Source organism: Labrus mixtus, chromosome 12 (genome assembly GCF_963584025.1).
Source record: "Labrus mixtus chromosome 12, fLabMix1.1, whole genome shotgun sequence".
Lineage (NCBI taxonomy): Eukaryota > Metazoa > Chordata > Actinopteri > Labriformes > Labridae > Labrus > Labrus mixtus.
This window is the reverse complement of record NC_083623.1, coordinates 23,644,762-23,668,498: the sequence shown is the minus strand read 5'-3', so window position 1 is coordinate 23,668,498 and position 23,737 is coordinate 23,644,762. Positions and strand designations below refer to the sequence as shown.

Below are 23,737 nucleotides of genomic sequence, written 5' to 3'. Positions count from 1 at the left end.
ATAGACCATATATCTGAGAACAAAGCTCATCAACCTCTGCTGCTGCATGCATTAATACTAACCACACTATCACAGGCTTACTGAACGAGACGGCACACACTGACGGGGATCAAACCGACGCACACTTTGAGTATGGGAAATAAAAGAAACAATCTGTGTTATACCTGCAGTGTTTTCAGACCAAACAGTTCTGGGGACTTTTGGAGGGGGAACTATCCACTAGGGAGTTCCCTGAGAACAGCACACCATGGGAACTTTTTTTTCTGTCTGCATTCACACCGCCCATGGTACCTATACTCGGAGGGAGGAGCTAAAAGGGTTCCTCTTAACAGGGTTCTAGTAACTAAAATAGTTCATAGTTCCTGTGGTGCAGAATCAATACAAAAAAAGGGGGAGTTTTCCAACAGTTCCTAGAAAAATGAAAAAGTTCCTGCGGTCGGAACCCACCTGTTATGATAAAAAGAAATTGGTTTTGAAAATTTGTAACTAAAAAGAAGAGGAAGCTCAAACTACACCTTTTATTTAATTTGTCTAAAAGTATGCCTTTTTAAATACACCTGGTTCAAAAGATGTCTAAGCATTTTGTTTTTAACTTGAAGATAGAGAACATTCATTTTCATATTTATAAAGCATATTAAGATTACTAACACAGTTCTCTCCACCTTATAATACATGTTTTAATAATCATTGAATTAAACTTGATTTGATCTGACAGTCAGTTGTTCACTACATACTTACATTTATACAACTACAAGGCTCATGGACAGATAATCATGACCACAGGCCCTTGGTCTTGGACCCCTAAACGCCCTCCCCAAGAAAACAGAGTTTAGTTGCGCAATATAGCCAATAGCACAGAGCAAAAACACACACACTGTCCTTTGAAATTCCATTATTTATTGTTTAAATAACACTATAACCCAGTCTGGGTTATTCACAGAAAAAACACTCCTGTGGCCTACAGGAGACTCTGGAAGAGAGAAGTCTTCACAACATTTCTGTCTCTAAAGTGTCGTGGCTGCTTCTCTAGTCGTCGCTCATGACTAGATAAACTAGCTAAACTTGCTAATCAGTTTACGTGTGCGTTTGTGTGTCGCATCGACTGTTTGATGCTGCGGCCCCTTCCATGTTGATACATCGATGTTCAAAAGCCATTTTTTTCCTTCAAGGGTAGCAGCGGAAACTCTGTGGTTTAGTTTACCCTTTAACATAAAACAGATTGTCTCCTAGAAAATGTGCATCAATAAGTATTGAAGGAGGGAATTATTGAAGACCTTAATTTAAAGCTTCTGATTGGTTGTTAGTGTGATGGAGGTATGGTTATAGCGACATCATAGGGTTGGATGGGGCTGTGGTGGAGGGGCCCCGTGGGAGACCTTTTCAAGGTGTCCAGAAATCCTGGAGACGGCCCTGTCTCTTATCATATTATGAGACAAACATAAGAGTCATTGAGCAAGTTTGGCAACAGTGGCAAAGCAAAAAACATTTTTTTTAACAGGCAGAAACTTCGAGCAGAACCAGACTCATAGGTGATCATGCATCTGTTGAGAATTTATGTTATGAGATTTTGATAAAAGTTAGTTTTGTTCATATTTTTTTATTTTCTTCTTCTTTTAAGTATGTTCTTTACATTTGTAAAGAGAAGTAGGCCTACGTGCTTTATATCTGTACTACTTATGTGTCAGCGTCAAAGACTGAGTCCAACCATTTCTGATTCACAATCTCATAATGGATTTTTAAAAAATCCAAACATAAAGGTCTGAGGACCAAAAGCAGACGAGAGAAGTGCTTTACGAGGAAATAATCTGTCACCCAGCCACGTTTCATACAGTAACAGTCGCTCTGGATTAACATTGTTACATAACTCCTCATATCGGTAATTGGTAATGCACTTAAAATAATTATACTACTGTATGTTTCAGATATCATGACATCACTGCACGTAACGTGTGTCAAGCAAGCCGTAGTGTTTTTATGATGACTTACCACATTGAACATGAGCAGTGTGCGCCACCAAATAATCCCTAAACTGCAAACAGTGAAATAAGCGATGTTCTTCCTCCACCTCCGATCGTTCACTGTTTACGTTGTGCATTTAAAAGTGTGCATGTAGATCTACCTGCACTCTCATGCGCTGCACATCTGTCAGCCTCTACCTTTACATCAGGAGCTGAAGGTTTCCGTTCTCACCAGGCGGGGAGGGGGGAAAGAAAACGTGCCGCCCGTTCAGGCTGCAGCGAGCAAATCCGAGGGCCATCTGACGCAAAGGATTTGTAGGTTTAGGATAAAATGCTTTGCCCCCTCCTCTGTGAGATTAAAATCCGTGACATCCATGCAGCCTATAGATTCTCACTATGTGTACAGTGCGGAGCGGTGAGTGCGGAATGCGCGTCTTGTGCGGGAAGAGGTGCGGGAGTAACCTGCAGCTTTGAGACTATTGGAGAGGTCTGGGGACGCTGGACACCATGCACACGGACGTGGTGCTGCTCAACTTGCTGATTTGGATGCTTGGTGTGTCCGGACAGCCGCGACAGAGAGGACAATCCCTGCAGCCGTACAGGCTCGCCAGGTCAGTCCATCATGACATAATGTATATACTCATAAAGCGCCGTGCGTAAATACGCGCCAAGCTGAACAATTTAATCATTGTAAGTTAATTGAACCGACTTTAAAAGGCTTTTTTTTTTAAAGTTTTATCAAAAGTTAAGTTAAGTTCAATGCTACTTATCTCTACAATTAGGTAGGGGAGTTTTGAAACTATTAACGTGAATCTCTTTCAATAAAACGTCTTTCAACCTGGGTTATCATCGAATCTGCATTAAACAAAAGAAAAAGACTGTACGATTATAAAAGACTAAGACTCTGCACAAGATTTAACTCCGGCTCCAGTCAGTTTGTACATGGCTTTGAAAACCGTGTTTGAAGTTCATTAAATAATCAAAGTTCAAGCTCTGCGCACAGTACAAACTAGTTAAGGAACTTTCCAGAACATCAAAAGGTCCTCATCAGCAGTCTGAGTTTGTTCCATTTTAAATGATAAAGGCTGCTGCAAGTTCTGCTCGTTTCCTCTGACTTATCTATAACTTGTTGATGTATTATCGTTGAAAAAAAGTGAGACATTTGCAGAATCTGTGCGTTTTCCAAAATGTCAGATTTGTTTTGTGTAATAAGCACATGACACTGTAATGTTTGGTGGTAGTAAAGAGCTAAAGGATTTTCCCTCATCTGTTATGGCTTCTGTTCTCCCATGATGATGTAATGTTATTATAAATTATGAGAAGAGATCATAATCATCAGTTCAATAACTGGTCTAATATCCGCTAGTTATGAAAATATAAACAAATACAACACAGTATCTCCTGATAAAGGATAGTCGATCGATAGTTTTCAGAAAGCTCCGGCTGGTTGTGAGGCGAAAGTTAGCTCTAAGCATCCGTTCAGTCATACATATCACCCAGGTCTAGTATGAGATGCATTAAGTAATGTCAATAAACAGCCACCCTACAGTCATATATATTGTTAAGGATTTACATAATGGAATTATAAACAGGTTGATATCACATTGGGCCCTCCACACCAGCCTCAGCCAACCCATAGCTTTATTATCACAATACCTCCAAACACAAATTATCCATTAACAGCTTTAAATTAAAGCAATGTAGGAATTCAGTTTGGTGTGCTTTGGCGCCCACCGATGGTCTCTGAATGGAACTGCAGTGTCGTAAAACATACAGCACTGTTACACCTGACAGAGGGAGGAAAATATGTTGTGAGAAGTTAATGAACTTCTGTCCTATCACCAGATTTGGATCAAATCTGACTCTGCTAGCGTCTACAGCCTGTTGTTTGCTAACTGTTAGCATGTGGAGTATGTGTATTCAACTGTTACCATGACAACTATAGGTGGTGGCTGAATGGTTCAATTGCAGAGGGTCATTTATGACATGCTAGTTGAGACAGGTTTGTAAGGTTCCGAACTTATGAAGCTAACTTCAAGATCGAGGAGGAAAGAGACGTCTTCTTGGTTTAAGATGGATTTATTTAAGTAGAAGGAAACTCTTGAGCTTCAGCTGTTCCACAAATGGAGGTCGGTGAAGGAGGTCAGAGAAGGACCTTAGACGTTCAAAATACAATTCAGTGGACTCCTTCTTTTAGGCATGAGCCAAAGAAAGTACACCAATCACTTAAGGCAGATTACATTTCTGAAACATTGCTCACATATTTGTGATATATTAAAACAGTATAGGAGTTTACTTGCAAATATTCAATATTTAAAAACAATAAATCAACTTTGAGGGCAAAGGATTTCTATTATTGTTGCCATGGAATCAAAATGGTTATGGATATAAAATCTTAGATGTCATTGTCTTAATGTCTTAGGTCAAACTCTCTTTGCAACACTTACATCCCAGTTTGGCCTCTTTTCCTCCTCTTTACTTTTTTTGATGCACATGAACGCCACTATGGCAAGAGCCTGCTTTCTGCTGACCGCCATGGCAACCTCAGCTCGATCAGGTTTACGCACACTGATGATGCTAATGACGCTGCGTGTTGACTTGCCTTGCAGCCTACGATTCCCAGGTACCTCGTCGCACAGTAGAAGGCTACATACAACCCCATTTAAAAAATACAAAACTATCCCTTTAAGTGGACCCGGTGTGTCACAAAAAGATCATGCGTATTATCATTATACAGTCACCTGCTGACATTAGAATAAACTGGAAATAGTGTCCATTGTGATCATAATTAAATAAGAGAATTAAACAAATATTTCAGGAAAAGGCCGCTGTTATTTGGATCAAAACTTCTTTATGCATGTTTGATAGTCCCATAAGAGATAAACCACCAACTCCCAGTCCAAGAACAAAGACACCAGTATACCCAGTGTTGAATGACCCACCCTAATAACAACACGTTAAAATCAGGACTGTGTGATCAGAGATCTGTTTTCAGCTGACAGCAGTAAAAAAGGTGACACGTGCGCCTGTTTAGAAAAATCACTTACTGAGATTACATAACCGCTAATCTAACTGTGTTCATGTGCTTTCTGAATTATTGCTATTGTTGTGGCTTCAACCGAACTCAGCCAGGCGGAACCAAGGCCACAAATTCACGTCGTGTTTCAGTGAAGTGTTCGACATGTGATGTTGTCTTTCTGCTCCGCAAACCTGCAAAAATATCAGTTAAGGATTCTAGGGTCTAAAAACTTTCTTCACACACCAACAAATTCAAAACCACGACTCAGTTCTCCTTAGTTTACAAGAATAAAGACTCAACATAAAGTTTAATATAAAGGACGAACAGTCAACGTCCGTTCTCAGGTGTCGGTCGGTTGCAGGAATATTCAATCAAAAAATAAATCAACTGTGGCACTTACTCAACGTAGAGTCTTTACACTCACTGATCAACATTTTAGTAAGTTTTAGAGTTATACGTAATATAATTTGGCCGTATATATAAAAAGATATATATAAAAAGATTGAAGTCATAAATTTACAAGATTAAAGTCTTAATTTACAAGAATAATGTCGCAGATTTAATTTACAAGTTTAAAGGCTTTATGTGATTTTTCACACTTAAATATAATATAAATCAAGTATATCCTCTGAAAATAACTCTGTGAGTCATGACTGTCTACAATGGGTGTAACACCAGAGTCCCACTGTCTGTGATGTTTTCCGAGTTTTCCGAGTCATATCTTCACTTTGTTTACATCGTCGGGACGGCCGGCTGACTCCTCCCCTCGTGTATAAAAGTTGTTTAATTGAGGGACTAGAGAAAAGAAGAATAACATACTGTACTCACTGCTTAACTGTGTTTCTAGATCACGCTCATTTCAGGTAAATTTACATGCAGTGTGAAGATACGAGCATAATAAAGATCGCTAGCATTAGCATGCTAACAAAACAATGCAGCGTGAGTTGTTTTGGTTTCATGCTGGTGCTCAAGGGTGACATCTGCTGGATCAAAAAATCGCATATATTATTTTTAAAGTCGTACATTTACGACTTTAAAAATAGTCTTCATTTTAGTCTCTAGTTATATCAGAACAGCAGCAGTATGAAAATGAGGAATGTGGAGCATCTTGTTAAGTTATACTTTAATAAAGGTTTCAAAAATAAAGAGACACTTCTTTGTGAAGTCTGAAACACAGATTGATTGAGTATCATCAGCATCACATTGTGTGAAAAGATATAGCAAGAAACTGGAGCTTTTCTAAAGAAGTAACAGTGACTTGAAGGAAACTGTCTCTTTTGTGAGGAAATGGATTTGTTCCCCTTTCATCATTTAGAGCAGGCGGATGGCTGCTCTTCTGATACAACCTTTCAGAAGAATCATTTTAACCATAGCCTCATTTTAATTGATTTATGAATTTAATATAAAAAAATTAACAACTTTAATCTGGTAAATTTAGATTGAGTTTTTCTTTAACGTGGCTCTAATACTCCGTTGTAATGTTTACACATCTCTCTATCAAAAGGAGAATATTCTTGTTTACAGAGTGATGGTTTTGAAATGTATGTCAGTAGCTGAGGCAGTTCGAGAACAGACACATTTCCTGAATCCATTCATTTCCTGAATCCATTCATTTCCATCACGTTAATAGAAGACAAAAAGAGCTGTGGCTCTCATCATTCATGGCAAGTGTCCAGCAGCTGTTTCATATTTCAAATCAATGAAACTGAACAGAGAACAACACAGCCCCGGAGTTTATCTGCATGCTGTCATCGGCTCAAATGGTTTTTGTCTCTTTTCCAATAATGTACAAATAGTTCAAATTAAACTAAAGCTAAGTATTCAACCAGTCTGAGAGAATTGTATAATACAGTCATATAACAGATCGATAACATAGTGCACGTGGGCATGTATTTCTATCATGTTTTAATAAACAGAGAGATACAAAAGAAGACAAACACATTTCATAAAGAACTGAATTCTCCACAAGAGGCAGGTTGGCATAAAATCTTTCAAATAAAAAAACCAAGGTCAAGAAAAAGTGCAACACTAGGAATACATACGACAAATAACAGGAGGAAAATGTCCACGCAAGGATGGCTACACACTTGACTTGACGATTTTCAAATCTTAACAGATTTTTTTTTTTTTTAAGATTCTTTTTTGGGCTTTTTGTGCCTTTAATGTAGAGATAGGACAGTGGATAGAGTTAGAAATCAGGGAGAGAGAGAGAGAGAGAGAGAGAGAGTGGGGAATGACATGCGGGAAAGGAGCCACAGGTGGGATTCAAACCTGGACCGCCCGCTTGAAGGACCATAGCCTCCATACATGGAGACCACTGCGCCACTATCGCCCCAACTGATTTTAAAAGCGTGGGAGACACCAGACATGAGACCAGTTTCAACAAGTATTGAGGACGATCGACGTTGTCCGTCAACATTAGTATTTAAACAGAAATACAATGTTACGGGGCGCTGGTGACTCAATGGTTAGTTCACGCGTCGCATGTATGGAGGCTATGGTCCTCCAAGCGGGTGGTCCAGGTTTGAATCCCACCTGTGGTTCCTTTCCTGCATGTCATTCCCCTCTCTCTCTCTCTCCCTGATTTCTGACTCTATCCACTCAAGTGTTCTTTTTTTTTGGCTTCAATCGTCATATTAATGTTCACATTATTTAGTGCCTCTGTGGCAGAATTGAGCCGTGACAACTCGCACTTTTCAAATAACACTGGAGTCATTTTCAGTTTGTAGGTGTTTTACCAACTAGTTATCTGAAGGCAACAGACTCAACAGTTGATATAAAGCACGTTGCCGTCGACATACCTGTCTATCAGTCTGTAGTCCGGCTTACAGATGGTGGAGCTGGCGGTGTTTTAAATACAGTCGACTGTTTGTATGGAGTGTCTCCTCTCTAGAAGCCTGTTTCTGTTAAACTCTGTTTTTACTTCTTGTGAAAGAAGTTTTCCTCCCTGAACATCAACTACAACTCACCACTTTGTGCAGGGAATAATAATGTTGGTATTTCAGAGACAGCCAAATCATGGCTGAATGATCACCTTCACATTCCTTCCCCCTGGATTCTGCTGTGCTGACGTTAGTGTAACCTCCCCCAGCTTGTTGTCGGCTGTTTCACATAAAGTGACGAGTAACAAATCCTTTTTAAAGTCAGTCATTTTAACGGCGTTATTCGATCTGGAAATTAACTACTTTGTTACTGCGTTACAGTAACGTGTTGGTCCCAACACAGTCGCCTTCATTTCAATGCTGTGTGCAGTTCAGACTGCTGAAAAGATAGTCGGCCACAGAGTAACCAGACATGGTTTTAAAGCTCATCAGCTCTTTGACCTCTTGTTAATGCTGCTCCGTAATCATTTCTCAGTTTCACTCAGTCCAAGCTGTTAGTTAAGGTGAAGTATTAAGTACAAGTGGAAGAGCCCAGTGGTGGTTAACGTCCTCGTAACATCTGTCAGAGGGTGTGAACACTAAAGAGACAGTTTGAGTGCAATGACGACCACGCTGGTGTTTTTCATGTTTGGCATTTATATAAGAGCCTTTCCTATTGGTCAACTGAGGTGAGAGAGTCAATACATCAGAGCTCCTGTTAGGAGTGTTTATGTGGTTATGAAACAATCGTACATTAACACTGATGCCTCTCTATGACCTACTAAACCAGACTGTCAGAAAAAAATATTTTTTTTAGACAATCTGTAACTTTTACATCTTAAAAAAGTCAATCTAGTAGTGCAACGACTTTAAAAAGGGAGAATAGTGTCTCTCTCACGTCCGCTTATCGCCCCGGTCGTCAGCTTGTTGCACAATCAAAGTTTGGCAGAGGGCTGAGGTTCTCTATTGAGATATGGCTTTACAGCACTACTTCACACAGCAGCTTTCAGCTACAGCGCAGCCAGTTAGCCCGTCTCTGTACCATTTAATACAACAGCTGAGGCTAGGAGGAAGGGATGGCGACAGGTGAAGCTAAGAAGAGAGAAAAAGAGAGCATGAAGAAGCAGAGTGTACATCACTGCAGATTTGACTCAAAACAGACATAAGGTTAGGCTGTATAGTCATCATTGTGATCGTTGTCTTTTGTTTAGCAGCTTTACCAGGTTCAGACATTCATCTAACCCAAGTTATGTCTCAGATTTGCATGCAAATAAATGAATCCATTTTACACCAAAAAGTTGTCTCTACAACGGGCTGTAGACGCTAGCAGAGACATTTTTGGGTACAATCCTGTAATATTAACGCACATTGTCAGTCAACATGGATATTTGGCTTCTCACAACACCACTCCGCTGCATGTCAACAAATGCACGTCGTCTGTGAGGGGGAGAAGTGGTGTAAACATGTTGCGCTCAGTGTTGCACCATGTGGAAGTCCTTCATTTTGTTGCTTCAGTGTCGTCTGCGCTGCAAAGTGAAAGTAAAGGTTCATAGTGAGCGAGAAATTTGACTGTTAAAATGATGCCACTACCTTCACATGTACAAAGAGATAAATGGTAATTCTAAAAGGACTTGAGCTTATTTATTACTTTTCTAGTCTTCTTACTACTCAAAGCGCTTTTACACCGCATGTCACACCTACACATTCACACACTGATGGTAGAGACTGCTATGTAGTAACTCATCACATTCATACGCCAGCATCGAAGCAGTGGGAGCAACTTGGGGTTAAGTGTCTTGCCTAAGTACAACGGGCATGTTGCTGCATGACCTGGGGATCGAAGCATTGACCTTCAGGTTGAGAGACAACGACTCTACCAACTGAGCCACAGCCACAGATCAGACGTACTGTTTGTCCACAGGGGGAAATGTCCTAGTTAACGGTCTGATATGTCATCAGGAGCGCCCCCCGGAAGTCGGAATTACGACTTGAAAACATAAATCAATCACACTGAGAGTATCGTGTTGTCATTTTATTTTTGCGCCCACACTAACACGTAGTGTGTTGTTATCGTCTGGTATAACAAAAGTACTCCTGGAAGTTGCTTGTCCAACTACTGGAACGCGGTTAACTCCTGTGTGATGTCATTCCCAGCTCCGAGATCTGAGTTGCTAGGTAATTGGAAGTGCACTATATTACATTTTGGAGGGTTGAAATGTCAATTAAAGCAGGAAGAAGATTTTTTTTAATCTGAAACAGTTGAAACAGAGACAGTTTTCGGGGCACTTGAGGTTGGACTTAATTTAACCACGTGCAGGATTTCTCTCTCTGTTTCTACTGTCTCCTGCCGTACAGAGGAAGTTCAGTGAAAACATGAAAACGCAGCAGTCCTTTCCATTAGATTCCTTCAGTGCTTATTACGCAATAATGCATTTTTATTATACACCATATAATCTGTCATCGTCCTCTGCAGAGAGAGATGAACTTGTTTCCTGAGGCTTATTTAAAGTACACACTCCTGTCCTGCCTTCATCTCTCAGTCCTACATAAGGTGATCAGAGAGGACTCATACCTGGTGTGATCTGTGACCTGATCTTTAGTTTCCCTCCTTCGTTCAGGATGTTTTAAGTCTTTTATGTAATGAATGATAGAAATCACCATGTCACTTCCAAAATCTCGTTTTGGTTGTTTCACATATCATCCTCATTTCATCCCTAGGATCATTGTTAATACCTTAAAATGCGTTGACTAAAAGTTGATGTTTTTGAATTGTTATTCGAAGTGTCCGCAAACATTACAGAAAGGATCCCCAGACATTTTCGTTTCAGAGGAAAATGTTTTTTGGGTTGTTTTTTTTTAAACAAGAAACAGCTGTTTCCCAGCTTTCGTTCAGAAGTCGTTCTCAGACCAAGCACGGCGGGTGTTGTCTAGGCCCCCTCTTGATTGGTCACTCTATCATCACAAACTATGGTCGGCTATTTGGCTGTTCAGAGGCGTGATTTGTGGCACATTTCCTTTTTTCGAGTTTCTTTAAGTGGTGATATTGGACAAACACTTTTTGAGGCATAATCAATTAAACAACCTCGTATTTACTCTGTAAAATATTCAAATGTTTGGAAGATCAATTTCTGACAAATCAATGAGAAACATTCATATAAATGTAGATCATATGTTGTAAGAAGTGAGGCAATTAAAACGGGATCTTACTGTTATCTCAGGATCTTATTATGTCATGCACATTATGATGAGTACAGAGAGAGAGAGAGAGAGAGAGAGAGAGAGAAGATTTGCCTTTAAAGTTCCTAAACAGGGGTCATGTGGAGACTATGGGCTGTTTCTCAGTTCAGCCATGTCCAGGAGAAAGATTCCCTCCGACATTGTCCAACATTACATAATTCTTGTATAAAATCCCATGAGTGTGTTTTCTTTTGTTCAGGTCAAAAAGAGAAATGCCTCTGATCGATGGATCCAGCCGCAGGATTGGCAGGTAAATGCACTATTGTGTTTTTTTGTGTGTAATAAGAACGAGAACAAGGGCTAACCAGCAGAATCTTCTGGAGCAGAATAAAGCAGTATAACTTACTGCACGGGCCCCATGTAAGGCAGCTGCAGTCCTCCAAGCGTGCGGCCCAGGTTCATATCAATCTTTGACTCCTTTCCCACATGTCATGGGACTCTAACTCTGTCCTATCTCAAAATAAAGGCAGAAATAGCCAAAAATAAACCTTAAAAAAAGCAGCATGACTGTATTTAGAGGCACACGGTGAAAAACTGAATTACACTATTGTTTGCAGCTGCTTCCGTGTATTTTACTAAGCCTAATATAATCCATTCCTATCCTTTAGAATTAGGAAGTTCATAAGAGTATTTCTCTATGCTGATTAAAGCCAAAACCAGGGCAGAAATAAATATAAAAACATGTAAGTCAGTGATTTGAAAGAGGCTTTAGAGAAGAAACACTGAAGCTGCACGCAAACATTGAAAATGTAAGCCAATTCAAAGAAGCATTACAATTATTTTGCATGTGTAAATAATTTTTTTTAAATTATGATTATTTCTTCTACCTTGCTTATAATTGGTAACAAACTTACCTGTATGTTGGGCTGACGTCAGATCACGACTATTGACGTCCAAGTGACATCCTTACAGGGTTCAAAATGAAAGTTTTCATGACGTCATTTTCAGACGTCTTTTCAAAGACAATTACAGACGTCTTAAGGACACCTTCTTATGGTTCAGAAAGAGAGTTTTTATGACGTCTTTTTTAAATATCTTTTTAACATCCAAGAAAGACGTCACAAAAATGTTCAATCCGAACCATATAAGGCAGCCCTGTAGACGTTGATACTGAATGTTAAAGAGACGTCGTTTTTTGTCTTCTTTTAAACATTTTTTTTATCTTCTTTTAAAGTGACATCCTTACAGGGTTCAAAATGAAAGTTTTCATGACAAGACATGACATGACATGATAAGATCCACTGTCTGTACACTCTTGTAAATGTATCAAAACTGAAGCTTCTCCCGTACTCCATTTTAAAAATGTAAATGTACAGCTGCTTGCTGCCGATTCTGTGCTGAACTCCAATAAATAACAGAATATCTGTTAATGTAGGCCTACAGCTGCTTTCTGTTGATTCAGTACTGAATTACTATAAATAACGGAATATCGATTGGAACTTTTCAAAACGCGAGGCGTACTCCTGATGTTGTTTATGTCTGTGCGCATGCGAGCATAAAGTGAGCAGATTAAAGTTGTTTGTTGCAAAAACTAGATTAATTTAGAGGGGAAACACATTTGATATAAATACAACCCAATAGATACAAGACAGATAAATTGTAGTTTTATGCTGAACGGGTATTCAATGTCATAAAGGGAATGTGTCAACATTACTTGGTAGAACTGATCATTTAAATTCGATGGATGTTGTTTTCTTTTGTTGTCAGCTCAATGCTGAAAATGAGTCAAGACATCACTAAAGCCTGGGGAACAAAGTCGGAGCAGCTGCTGAGGATAGACGACCACGACTTCACCATGAGGCCGGGGTTCGGAGGTGAGGAGCTTTATTAATCTGAACTGAACAGAGTGTTGCAGGGCCATTAGACCCCTGCTCCAAGATATTTCAGCTTAAAATCAACTTCCAGACGAGTCATTAGCCACATCTGTCGGTTTAGACTTCACCCCGTCCACCCTCTCCATCTGATCTATACACTCCTCTGGACGTGGGCGGAGGGCGAGTCCAGCTCTAGCTCGTAGAGATGACATAACAGGGTGGGATTAAGTCTTATCCACGCTGCTGTGATTAATTATGACCGAGCTGCAGCAGTCTGTAGCTTTAGGTTTCAATAACTTCCATCTAAATCTGCCATGTAAGCAGCGCTCGGAGCCTGAATCTGTGAGATTTTTAAATTCTCACTCTCACATTTTCTTTATGTTTGAAAATCTCCCGTGGAGTTTTTGAAGTCTTTACTCTGCCAACAGCTGTCAGTCTTTATATCTGCATGAACCCTGTGAACAATAGCTGCCCAGCAGAGAGTTAAAGGGAAAAAGGCGTTGTTTAAACATATCAAATATCAACCAGAAATAAAGTGAAATCATTTTTTCTGGAGATAGTTGACTTCTTTTTTGGGAGGGATTGTTGTTCGGGTAAATAAAGTGAGTTAGCCACCATCACATTCAGCAAAACTTTTGACATAATTTAAAGAAATATATTGCTTCCACACTCAAATTAAAAATGATATACAGTACAAGAAAAACATCAGTCCAGATTTGTAAAACGATACGCACGTTTTCAGCTTAACACTTTTTGCAAAACTTCTCCTCAGGCAAGCCATGACGTAAAAGAGAACGACGTGGAGGTGGGGAACGAAGCAACAGAGTCCTCTGTATGACACTACAATGAGAATATTGTCCTTCATATCAATACCATGTGTAGTTCAACAGAATCACAATATCAACAAAGTCGAGTGCAGACAGTCTATGGTCGTGCACCCGTCGCAGGGAATAAAAGTCACCCCCCCCCCCCCCCCCCCCCTCACGCTCGCTCGAGGGGAATTCTCCTGATTATATCCTGCTGTATTCTCACATCATGCTCACTAGGTGGCTGGCAGAAGAAACCCCGGATAGTCTGAATGAAATATTGAGCCGTTTGCGCTCACTCACATGCAGCACACCCCAAAAAACTTCAGGAGTTTTGTGCAAGATGTGAAAGTACTCTTTGAGAGAGTAAAACTGATGCAGAAATGTCCTGAGCCTGCATTCCTTCTATTAGCCAGCAGGGGAAACCTAACAGGTTGTAAAAAGATGTCTGATTGAAGAAAATGTTCCTACTTCTCAGTAGATTTATTCCATCAGTAAACATTTTCTGAACAAGTTGATGGTGTCAGTCTCTATTTTCAAGTCTTCTTCAACACAGCATGATGTTCCTTTAGTAAAGGATGTTCCCATTTAGAGTCAAAGAGACCAGAAAGGGAGATACTTAATCCTCTCTTCCAAATATGGTTACTGTTGGATCGTATAAAACAAGAAAACAAGACGATGATGCTGTGTTTAAAGAAACTGGAGAAAACTTGTCAGTTTGGATTGTAGTACTGTCTCTCTTCACATTTCTCTTTAGAGAAAACTACACGTCTTTGCTTTAACAGGCATTTGGATGAAGAAAAGCAGATTAAATAGTTTGAATAAAAAATGATCTGTAAACAAACGCAAATAATCCAGTCAGTTTCTATACGTCTGCACAATGACAATCCTTTGCGCTTTAGTGAGCTTACACTGACGTCCACACGGGTAAATTAAAAGGTTCCTGTGTATTTTTTTCCAGGACCTGCTGTCCCAGTCGGAGTGGATGTTCAGGTTGAAAGTTTGGATGCTATTTCAGAAGTCGACATGGTAAGCCCTGACTAAAGTGTTTTGTGTATTAAACGTGTTGTCCGTGGTTGGTTGTAACAGACGTGTACTTCCTTGTTGAAGGACTTCACTATGACCCTGTACCTGAGGCATTACTGGAAAGACGAACGCCTGTCCTTCAGGAGCAACAAGAACCAGAGCATGACCTTCGACGGCCGCCTGGTGAAGAAGATCTGGGTCCCCGACATGTTTTTTGTCCACTCCAAGAAGTCCTTCACTCATGACACCACCACGGACAACGTCATGCTGCGGGTTTACCCCGATGGGAAAGTCCTCTACAGCCTCAGGTGAGTCCCAACATGAGTGACATGAGAGCACACAGTTAAACATTCACACACACTTTGCTCTCTTTCAATGTGTGCATTAAAGCAACAGCAATGTTGCAAACAGTGTACTCATGATACTAAGAGAGGAGCAGAGAGAATCACTCCTATCATTCCCCGCCAGCCTCAACGTCATATTTCTTATTGTTTTGTTGTTTTGATTAAGAGCCCCCTGGCGATAGAATACTGTGCATTGAAACCAGGCTTTCCCTACCTCGGGGTCACGACTCCAAGCGGGGTCACATGGAATACAAATGAGGTCGTTTGAAATTTAGATTTATTTATCCAAAAAATATATATATTGTATTTTAGATACATTTAACAAAGGCTGCTGTGGACCATGTCAAAACAAGAAACTAGCTCTGTCTGTCAGTCATCCATTGTGCAGAAATGTCCTCCCAGCCTTTCTTCCTCTGTCATCTATATTACACACCTAAAAGCCTAAATGTGGTCTAAACAAATGCTTACTTGAAACACAGTAGAAAAACTATTTGTTTGTGTTTTTGGATGTCTGGGGTCACCAGAGTTTAGTGAAGTCAAAGTGGGGTCACAAGCCAGCGAGGTTGGGAACCACTGATTTAAAGGATTAGGATAAGAAGATTTGAATGTTGCCTCTGATGTGTTACTTTATAAAGCTAAAAATGATGATAACACTTATCAGATACCTAACGATACAATACACCGGCCTGTCGGGCTTTGCTTACATGCTGTTAACATGAGGGGACTGAATATGAAGTTAATATTATTCAGAGGTGATGCTGCTTTCAGAGAAAAGCTATTTATTTCTGCATGACTCCTGTCTGACAGAATAGTTTAAAACACAATTTTTACAAAATTCAAAATGTCTGAACACGATTTTGTTCCTCATAATAAATGAGGGTGAAGCCCTGATCAGGCTGCCTGTTCAAGGCGCCATATTTAAACCCCAGTGACGCCTCTCCTTTGATATGACTGTACCGAGAATGGGGGGATGAAGGGATCCCACCACAGAGGAGCTTTAAGAGCACAAAAACTGAAAAGTGCTTTAAGAAGTGTTTCAGTGTGTGTGTGATTTATTTTAACAAAAGCGAGTCAGTGTTTTCTTATAACGTCTTTGCCATTGCACAGTGCGTTTGTGTGTTCTCTGGCAACTAGAGATACAGAGACAGACCGACTCCTTGACAAGTCCAAGGAAACTTTTAGAAGTGTTGTCTGTCTGTAAGGTGTAGCACACAGGATTAGCTGTACGCAGTTGATTCACTCTCTGTGACGTGACAATTTTATTGGCTTGTAGTCTAACAATAGTGTGCGTAGTCCATATCTTGAAAACATCGTCAACAAGGGGCGGGCTCAGGGCAAATCTACCTGCAGGATGTAGGCTGTCAACCCAATCACAAGTTGTAAATCGTACCAGGGATATGCCCAGGAATGCATGCAGCTCCCATAAAATTTAAAAACAGTATATATCTTATTTCTGGGGGCAGACCTGTGATGACAAAGTATCTGAAGTTTACACTTAATAAACGTTAAGTTAGTCTGACCATATTTTCAAACCTCCAAATTGGGACACTTTAATTTTAACGCACATACCCACAACATCCTGGCACACAGAGCACTCACCAGGACCCCTCTCATCGACTCAATCCAATCAGGTCAGAGATATAGGACTCTGACCTGGATAGGGCACGTTACAAAAAGAGTTTTGTCCCCTTGGCTATTGAAGCACTTATCAAACTCCCACATTGACTGTTGTATTGGCTGCTATGGTTATTGTTATGTGCTATGTTTTTGTCCTTGTGTAACATGCTTACCCATATAAATATATGTGTATCCATGTACCAACTGTACAAGCTGTGACAACAGATTTCCTGCTGGGGGATAATATGGTATTGTGTTGTATCAACCCACAGATTGGTGACCTGCAATGGTCACTCAAGGTGGTCGGTAAAGGTTACGTTGGTTGTCACCAGCCTCACTGAAGTAGGACGCAACAGTGCTACTTCCAGCCTGTACCCACTGTTTGTGTTCGCTTGTTTTAGTATGGCTTTGTATGTCCACATTTCCAACGTTGACATTCCAAAAAGCAACATATTCACTGCCTCTTTGGAAAACGCTGACTTCCTTTTTAGTTTCACAGCGAGCCTACGGACCTGTGAATATGATTAGATGTGTTTAGTGAGCAGCAGCCTCAACCCCGAGATTGATTGACACTCAACAGACACATCAGTATTGAGCTTTGACTCACAGTGCATTAGTGATGTTTTTCTACTGGTTAGAACAGCAACAGCCTTGGCAACGACATTGATTGACATATATAGAGACAGAACAGTTTTGCAAGCACGGTGCATTGTTGTGGTTAGTTAAAACTGGGACAGGGAATGTTTCAAACCGAGACATATTATTGTTTATAGACATTTGTGAGGACTCGAGACATGGAGCTTGAAATCAGGACGGTCTCGGTCAAATCGAGACATATTGTCACCCTTTGTAAAGTGTCCTTATTAGTCTGTCGACTCGGTAGAAGACGCATTTTCCTCAGCTTGCGTAAAAATGACCTGGAAACAGTGTTAGACTCTAAAGTGTCTGTAGAGGAAATCAAAATGTGGATGCAAAATTCGGCAGTGTAGAAATTCTGTCTGCGATATTTTAAACTGTCCTGGGAGTCGCGTGCAATTCTAAGCAGGGAAGCATTTATCAGCATAACACCGGCACTGTGGAAATGTATTTCCCAATTTGATGAACAGGACGGAGAAAAGACGTTCATGCTCTGATTGAATAAAACAATTCCATAAATAAAGTGTTGTCTGCCTGTCTTTTGTAAGGGAGGGAGGTCTCCTAGGGGTTTTGGTCCACAAAACCAAATTAGAACACAGGAAACACTGCACAGTATCTTAGCGCAAGACACATGAAGTACACGTCCTACTTAGTCAGTGGGGCAGGTTATGATGTTAGTGGGTGGTCAGGGCCAGGACAAAGTGGCTCCAGCTGCCACAGTACAAGACTTGAATTTAAGGGGATAAAGTTCTGCCAATTACGAGCGCTAATACCCCCGAGCAGGAACTTGTAATTCTGGTGAGCGATAGGAGGCTCGGAGCCAAGAGAGTTGAATCAGTAATCCACGTTACAGAGTCTGGCAGAGATTAACAGCTGGCCATCTGCCTCCTCTTCAGACCCCCGGGGGGCACAGCGGTGCCTTCATGACAGACGGGAACGAAGAAAACTCAACTGATGATGTCAACATCCACCAATCTGCATTCAGCAATATTCAAAGACTGAAATATCTGGATTTTATTTCTGAGGGTGATGATAGAGCAGCCTACATATTTTGAGTTTTATCCACATCTCAGATATTTAAGTTTGTGATCTTTTTGGGATTCTGAATAAAGTATTGTCTTTATGTGGACTACAGTTCTTTGCTTCTTGGTGAACGTATATTGTGTTTATGAGGGAAAATATGTGATTGCAAATAGCAGATATGATCATGCATCCTCATTACATGACCCCGGTTAATCTGGCCGTTGGTGCTGGTTGGAGATTTTCCAGACCCAGGCAGATTGAGGATGACAGTTTGTCATCCTGCATGCCGCGTGGTCATCTCTGCTCCTGTGAGCTGGATTATCTGTTTTCATTTATCGTCTCTCCGCAGAAGCCCCCCCATTCACTTCCTCTCTGCCTTTTAGTAAGGAGGGCTCATGCTCTGCTGGAGGTTACACATGCATTATGAACAAATAATGGATATTCATTTATATTGTCAATCACCAAATCAAAAGCACAGACATCTTTGTTTGTAGTTTTAAACTACAGAACATGTTTTTTACACCTATGGGGCTTCATTGAACATCAAAAGTTTCAGATTTGCTTCATCCCATAGCAGTAAGATAGATAGACGAATGGCTGCTATCTTCATTTGGTGGCAAATATCCCTTATTAAAGTGCATCCACTAAAAGTTGTTTAAGAAGTTTATATACCTGAGGAGTGCTGAGTCCTGCACACCCTCACTGTCCTGTTTCCTTTTCCAATTGTACTGTCTACAACCTCTTGCAAATGTTTTCCAATGTGGTTTTCATGCTACAAATGGCAATAAACTGAACTGAACTGAACTGAACAGAGACCTGAGACAGGACAAACACAGTGTAAGGTTTTGTTCAACTATTACTTATTCAATGCAGTAATCTGAGTACTAAGAGATGGAAGACTAGACACCAGAGGAACTAAAACTCCATGCAGAAGAGGTTCATGACTCCAGGGCAGGTGAAGCAGCATGATGTGTATAAAACTTAAGCTGCTAATATAGTAAAATAACTAAACCAAGATTTTGAAAGTAGGAGGAGCTACAGCTACATTATGTTTAAATAATCGTATGATGACACTTTTCTATGCATTTTTACACATTTCCTGTGGTTGTTTTTGAAAGATGTTTTTTTTTCTTGCATCTTGTGGCATGTTGCATGTTTGACCATACCTGCCATCATATTAATGTTTAGCAAATGTATCTATATATACAGTATGGATGGGTTTTACCTCAATTTCTTTAAAGACTATCACCTTGCAAAGACAACTGGGTCTAAGCGTTGTGATAATTGAATGTTTTGTAGCACTGAGTGAGTGTGCAAGCCTTTTTTTTCTTTCTTGCTGCATTTCTTTGGTCACCTGAACCTTAGTGACAAGCGTATAACCATCTTCCCTCATTTTTTTTTTTAGGGTGACAGTCACATCAATGTGCAGCATGGACCTGAGTCGCTTTCCTCTCGACACGCAAACATGCTCTTTGGAGATAGAGAGCTGTAAGTGTACACATTTTCAGCCAACTGTTTTCTGATTATTCCTCCATCCCTGTAGAGTGTAGGAAGTCTCATGCTCATTCAAAAAGCAGTGGTGAATTCCTCCTGTTTTTCATGACGCTGTGTTTGCTGGATTAAGGCTTGATACATGTGATTTGTTTTGCAGATACTCAGTTGCTTGTCTTTGTCTCTCTCCAGATGCGTACACAGACGATGACCTGATGCTGTACTGGAAGGAAGGGAACAGGTCGTTAAACACGGACGAGAGGATTTCTCTCTCCCAGTTTCTCATCCAGGAGTTTCACACCACCACCAAGCTGGCCTTCTACAGCAGCACAGGTACTGACAGGTAGTGAACAGCCTTCTATTCAGGCAGGTCTTCTTACAGGTTATCTAACAGCTTTATCTCTCTGTCTCCAGGCTGGTACAACCGTCTGTACATCACCTTCACCCTGCGGCGTCACATCTTCTTCTTCCTGCTGCAGACCTACTTCCCCGCCACACTGATGGTCATGTTGTCCTGGGTGTCCTTCTGGATCGACCGCAGGGCCGTCCCTGCCAGGGTGCCGTTAGGTGAGATTGCTTCACATTACAATTGTGACGGTAATATGACGAGAAGATATACACAAGGAAACAGGAACATAAGGGTTTTTGTCAGAATAAAACAGGAAATCACAATTTAACATAACACGGTTAAAGGAGCAATATGTGGAGAGAGCTGCCTCCCCCCCCCCCCCCCCCCCCCACCTCCTCCCTAGATCCAAGTCTCATGCAGGTTGCCATGTTGCAAACACTGAAGCTTCAGTGTTTATCCAGCTCTGCATGGGTCTGTAAACCTTTCTGTGTTCTAACCTCTCTCCATTTTTCAAAAACATCTCCAATATTGATCCTAGTTTGAGCACGTTTCTGCTCGTGGAGCTTATTAGAAACATGCAGAGGCTTTTTAGGTTTGCCTGTTTTGCCCCTCGACCCTCAGTTTGCAAGACAAACAGCAAACCAACAGGTGTTTCAGCGATAGAAGCAGCAAGAGAACTGGTTCAGATAGAACTGATTGTACCCGACCTAAAAAGCCTTGTTTTTTTTTCTAATAAGCTCCACGTTGTAAAACTAGGATAAATATTGGAGATGCTTTTGTGCAGAACGGTTTCAAGACCGATGCAGAGGAGGTTAAACACTGAAGCTTCAGTGTCCGCGTTACATGGACCACCTGTTCTCTTCATGGAAGATCCATATTGAAGTATTCTGATGACTCATGATAAACTTGTGCTGGAACATTAATTTACCTTCCCTCACATCAGATGTGAATTTAAGCTGACCAGCTGAAGTCACCTCTCATATGGAACCTTATTTGACTGTTAGCTCGTGTTAAGCTATCAGAGATATCAAATAAAGACTGTTTTCTGAACTCGTCGTGTTTCAGGTATAACCACGGTGCTCACCATGTCCACCATCATCACTGGAGTGAACGCCTCCATGCCGCGGGTGTCCTACATCAAAGCTGTGGACATTTACCTGTGGGTCAGCTTCGTCTTTGTCTTCCTGTCGGTGATAGAGTACGCCGCCGTCAACTACCTGTCCACCCTGCAGGAACGCAAGGAGAGGAAGCACAGAGAGAGGGTCAGTACAAGTCACCTTCAGGTTTATGAATGCCCAGAGGTTCATGTATATTAACTGAAAGGTTACTTTAAAGCACCATGTCAGTTTAACCAGGCTATTGTTCATGGTTCTGAGGATGGAGACTTTAATAAGTCTGCGTTAACTCTGCAAGATTAAAGACTACATCATGATTTCTTGTTCAAATCTGATTATTATTGTTTGGCTGCTCACTTTACTTTTTAAAACGTGGCCTGTATCAGACTCCTGTGGGAACTGGTTTTGGTCCTGAACTGAACTGCATGCGTAACAAAAAACAAAGATGTCACACGCAGCACGATGTGAGGAGAGATTATTTCAAACAATCCCAAAAAGTGAATTTTATATTTTTTGTGAGCACAAGATATATATTTTTTTCACTTTTTGGGACTACAGAGGCTCTGTAATCGGCCCTTTCAAAAGAAGATGCATCCTTTACGTTTATCATGGTAACTTCACGGTAACTCTGTTTTTCAGCAGGCTATGAGGTGGTTCACATCCTACTAGGATAGATCACCATGGTAACTAAACACCTTGTCCACAGGTGATGTTTGGGATAACTTTCTCTATTGATTTGTTACTTGAGGATTTTATAAAAATCTGTGCATTGGACGTCCAAATGATGCGTTACTTTGGGTGAAAAAAACTATAGTTCACTATTAACCATTTGTTGTCTCCCCGCAGCTGCCATGTACGTGTGGTTTAGCTCATCCTGACATGATGTCCTCCAGCTACAGCGAGGTGGACGCCAACAATACAGGAAGCTACGGCATGCCAGAGGAGAACGGCATCAAGCAGGAGAGGATGCTGGTGCAGCTGGCGATGGAGAGCGACCAGATCACCGGACACGTGGGCACCAGCGCGTACAGCAACGTCTGGATCGACACGCACGTCATAGACAAATACTCCAGAGTCCTTTTTCCTGCGTCTTACATCCTCTTCAACGTCATCTACTGGTCCATCTACTGCTAAGACAGACCTGAGGCTCAGTGAGCTCCGAACACTTAAAGTGTCAAACTCTGCCTCCAGAGTCTTCACAAAGTGGAAACCAGAGGAGCGGAGACGTGTGCAATGAAGTTAAAGTTGTTCTGGACACATAAAGACAGAAAATGGAGTGCAGTGCCCGTCTTCAGGTAGAGTGGACCCCCAGACACAAAAACATTTATACCTAACACAGGAAGCATCCAATCAGGTTTCTGGCATTTTTCCAGTGAGGACCAGCTGAGAGCAAAAACTGGAATAACTTTTGTCACACAGTAAAAACAGAAAAAGTTACCCTTTGTGGCTTTACCATGAGGCCATTTTTGTACCTTGTTGTGAACTTAAAGGATGTCAAATGTTTGCCAGGAAGCAGCTACGCCTGGAAACTTTTGGATTTAACAGTTTGTAATCTGCTGTTTGTTTTTTTTCGGGATCAGGGATCGATGAACTGTATCTAAGGGCTCGAAACAGATTGTAGGCAGAGCTTGAGTTATTCACTGTGGGCTTTTTTTTAGAGGTTATAACCCAAGTTCTGTTATTTAAAATCAGGTTTTTATAATGAAAATGATCTGATCTCTGTGTGTGCGTGTACTGACGGTGCTACGGTGGCCCAGAAGGTCAACTGCACAATATTTCATGATTGCAAAAAAAAACATTTCACCAGACCCCAAAAACATTTTACTCTATTAAAATATATATATTATGAAACACAGACACATTTCACTTAGGATACTGAAAAAAAAGTTGAAATATTTTTTACACGAGTGGAGTGTTTTTGATGTTACATTAAATATTTGTAGGTTTATTTTTTAATTTAGTTTCATTCAATATTTTTGCATTTGGTGAAGTGTTTTTTGCAATCATAAAATATTTGTGCAGTTGACCTTCAAGGCCACTGTACATTGAGCATGTGTGTGTCTGCTGGTGAAAACAGTCTCACACAAAACATTGAGGTTTCTCTCTAAAAACAGCAGCTGATAACACGGCTGGACTCAGGAAACACTCCAAGATTTGATTCCCTTCTGCATGTATAGATACACTTTAACATTTGAGTTTAGCAGCAACCAGCATACAGGAACAAGGCCAGCAGCAGCGACTTTTAAAAGTTACCCTTGCAGAGTTCTTTAGCTCCGAGAGTCCCTCACAGTGAAGCAGAACGACAAAACCTTTACAGCTTTATGAAAAGGACTTTCTCCTATCGCTCAGGTTTTCCAAATGTTGCAGAGTTCTCTCTTCAGTGTAGCATTTTATCTGTCAGCATGTTTTCTTGTGCCAGAAGGGACAATGTTAGCATGAAA

At 40.8% G+C, this 23,737-nt stretch overlaps 1 protein-coding gene across 1 annotated transcript; it reads left to right on the top strand.

Annotated features, from left to right (window-relative positions):
• The first annotated feature begins 2,348 nt into the window (after positions 1 to 2,348).
• On the top strand, positions 2,349 to 22,944 carry LOC132985327 (gamma-aminobutyric acid receptor subunit rho-1-like). The gene is made up of 10 exons (XM_061052660.1): positions 2,349 to 2,569; positions 11,275 to 11,325; positions 12,783 to 12,889; positions 14,657 to 14,724; positions 14,806 to 15,029; positions 19,747 to 19,829; positions 20,025 to 20,165; positions 20,247 to 20,399; positions 21,247 to 21,443; positions 22,143 to 22,944. The coding sequence occupies exons 1-10, from the start codon at positions 2,466 to 2,468 to the stop codon at positions 22,428 to 22,430; spliced, it is 1,416 nt and encodes a 471-aa protein (XP_060908643.1). The 5' UTR covers positions 2,349 to 2,465; the 3' UTR covers positions 22,431 to 22,944.
• Positions 22,945 to 23,737: the final 793 nt, after the last annotated feature.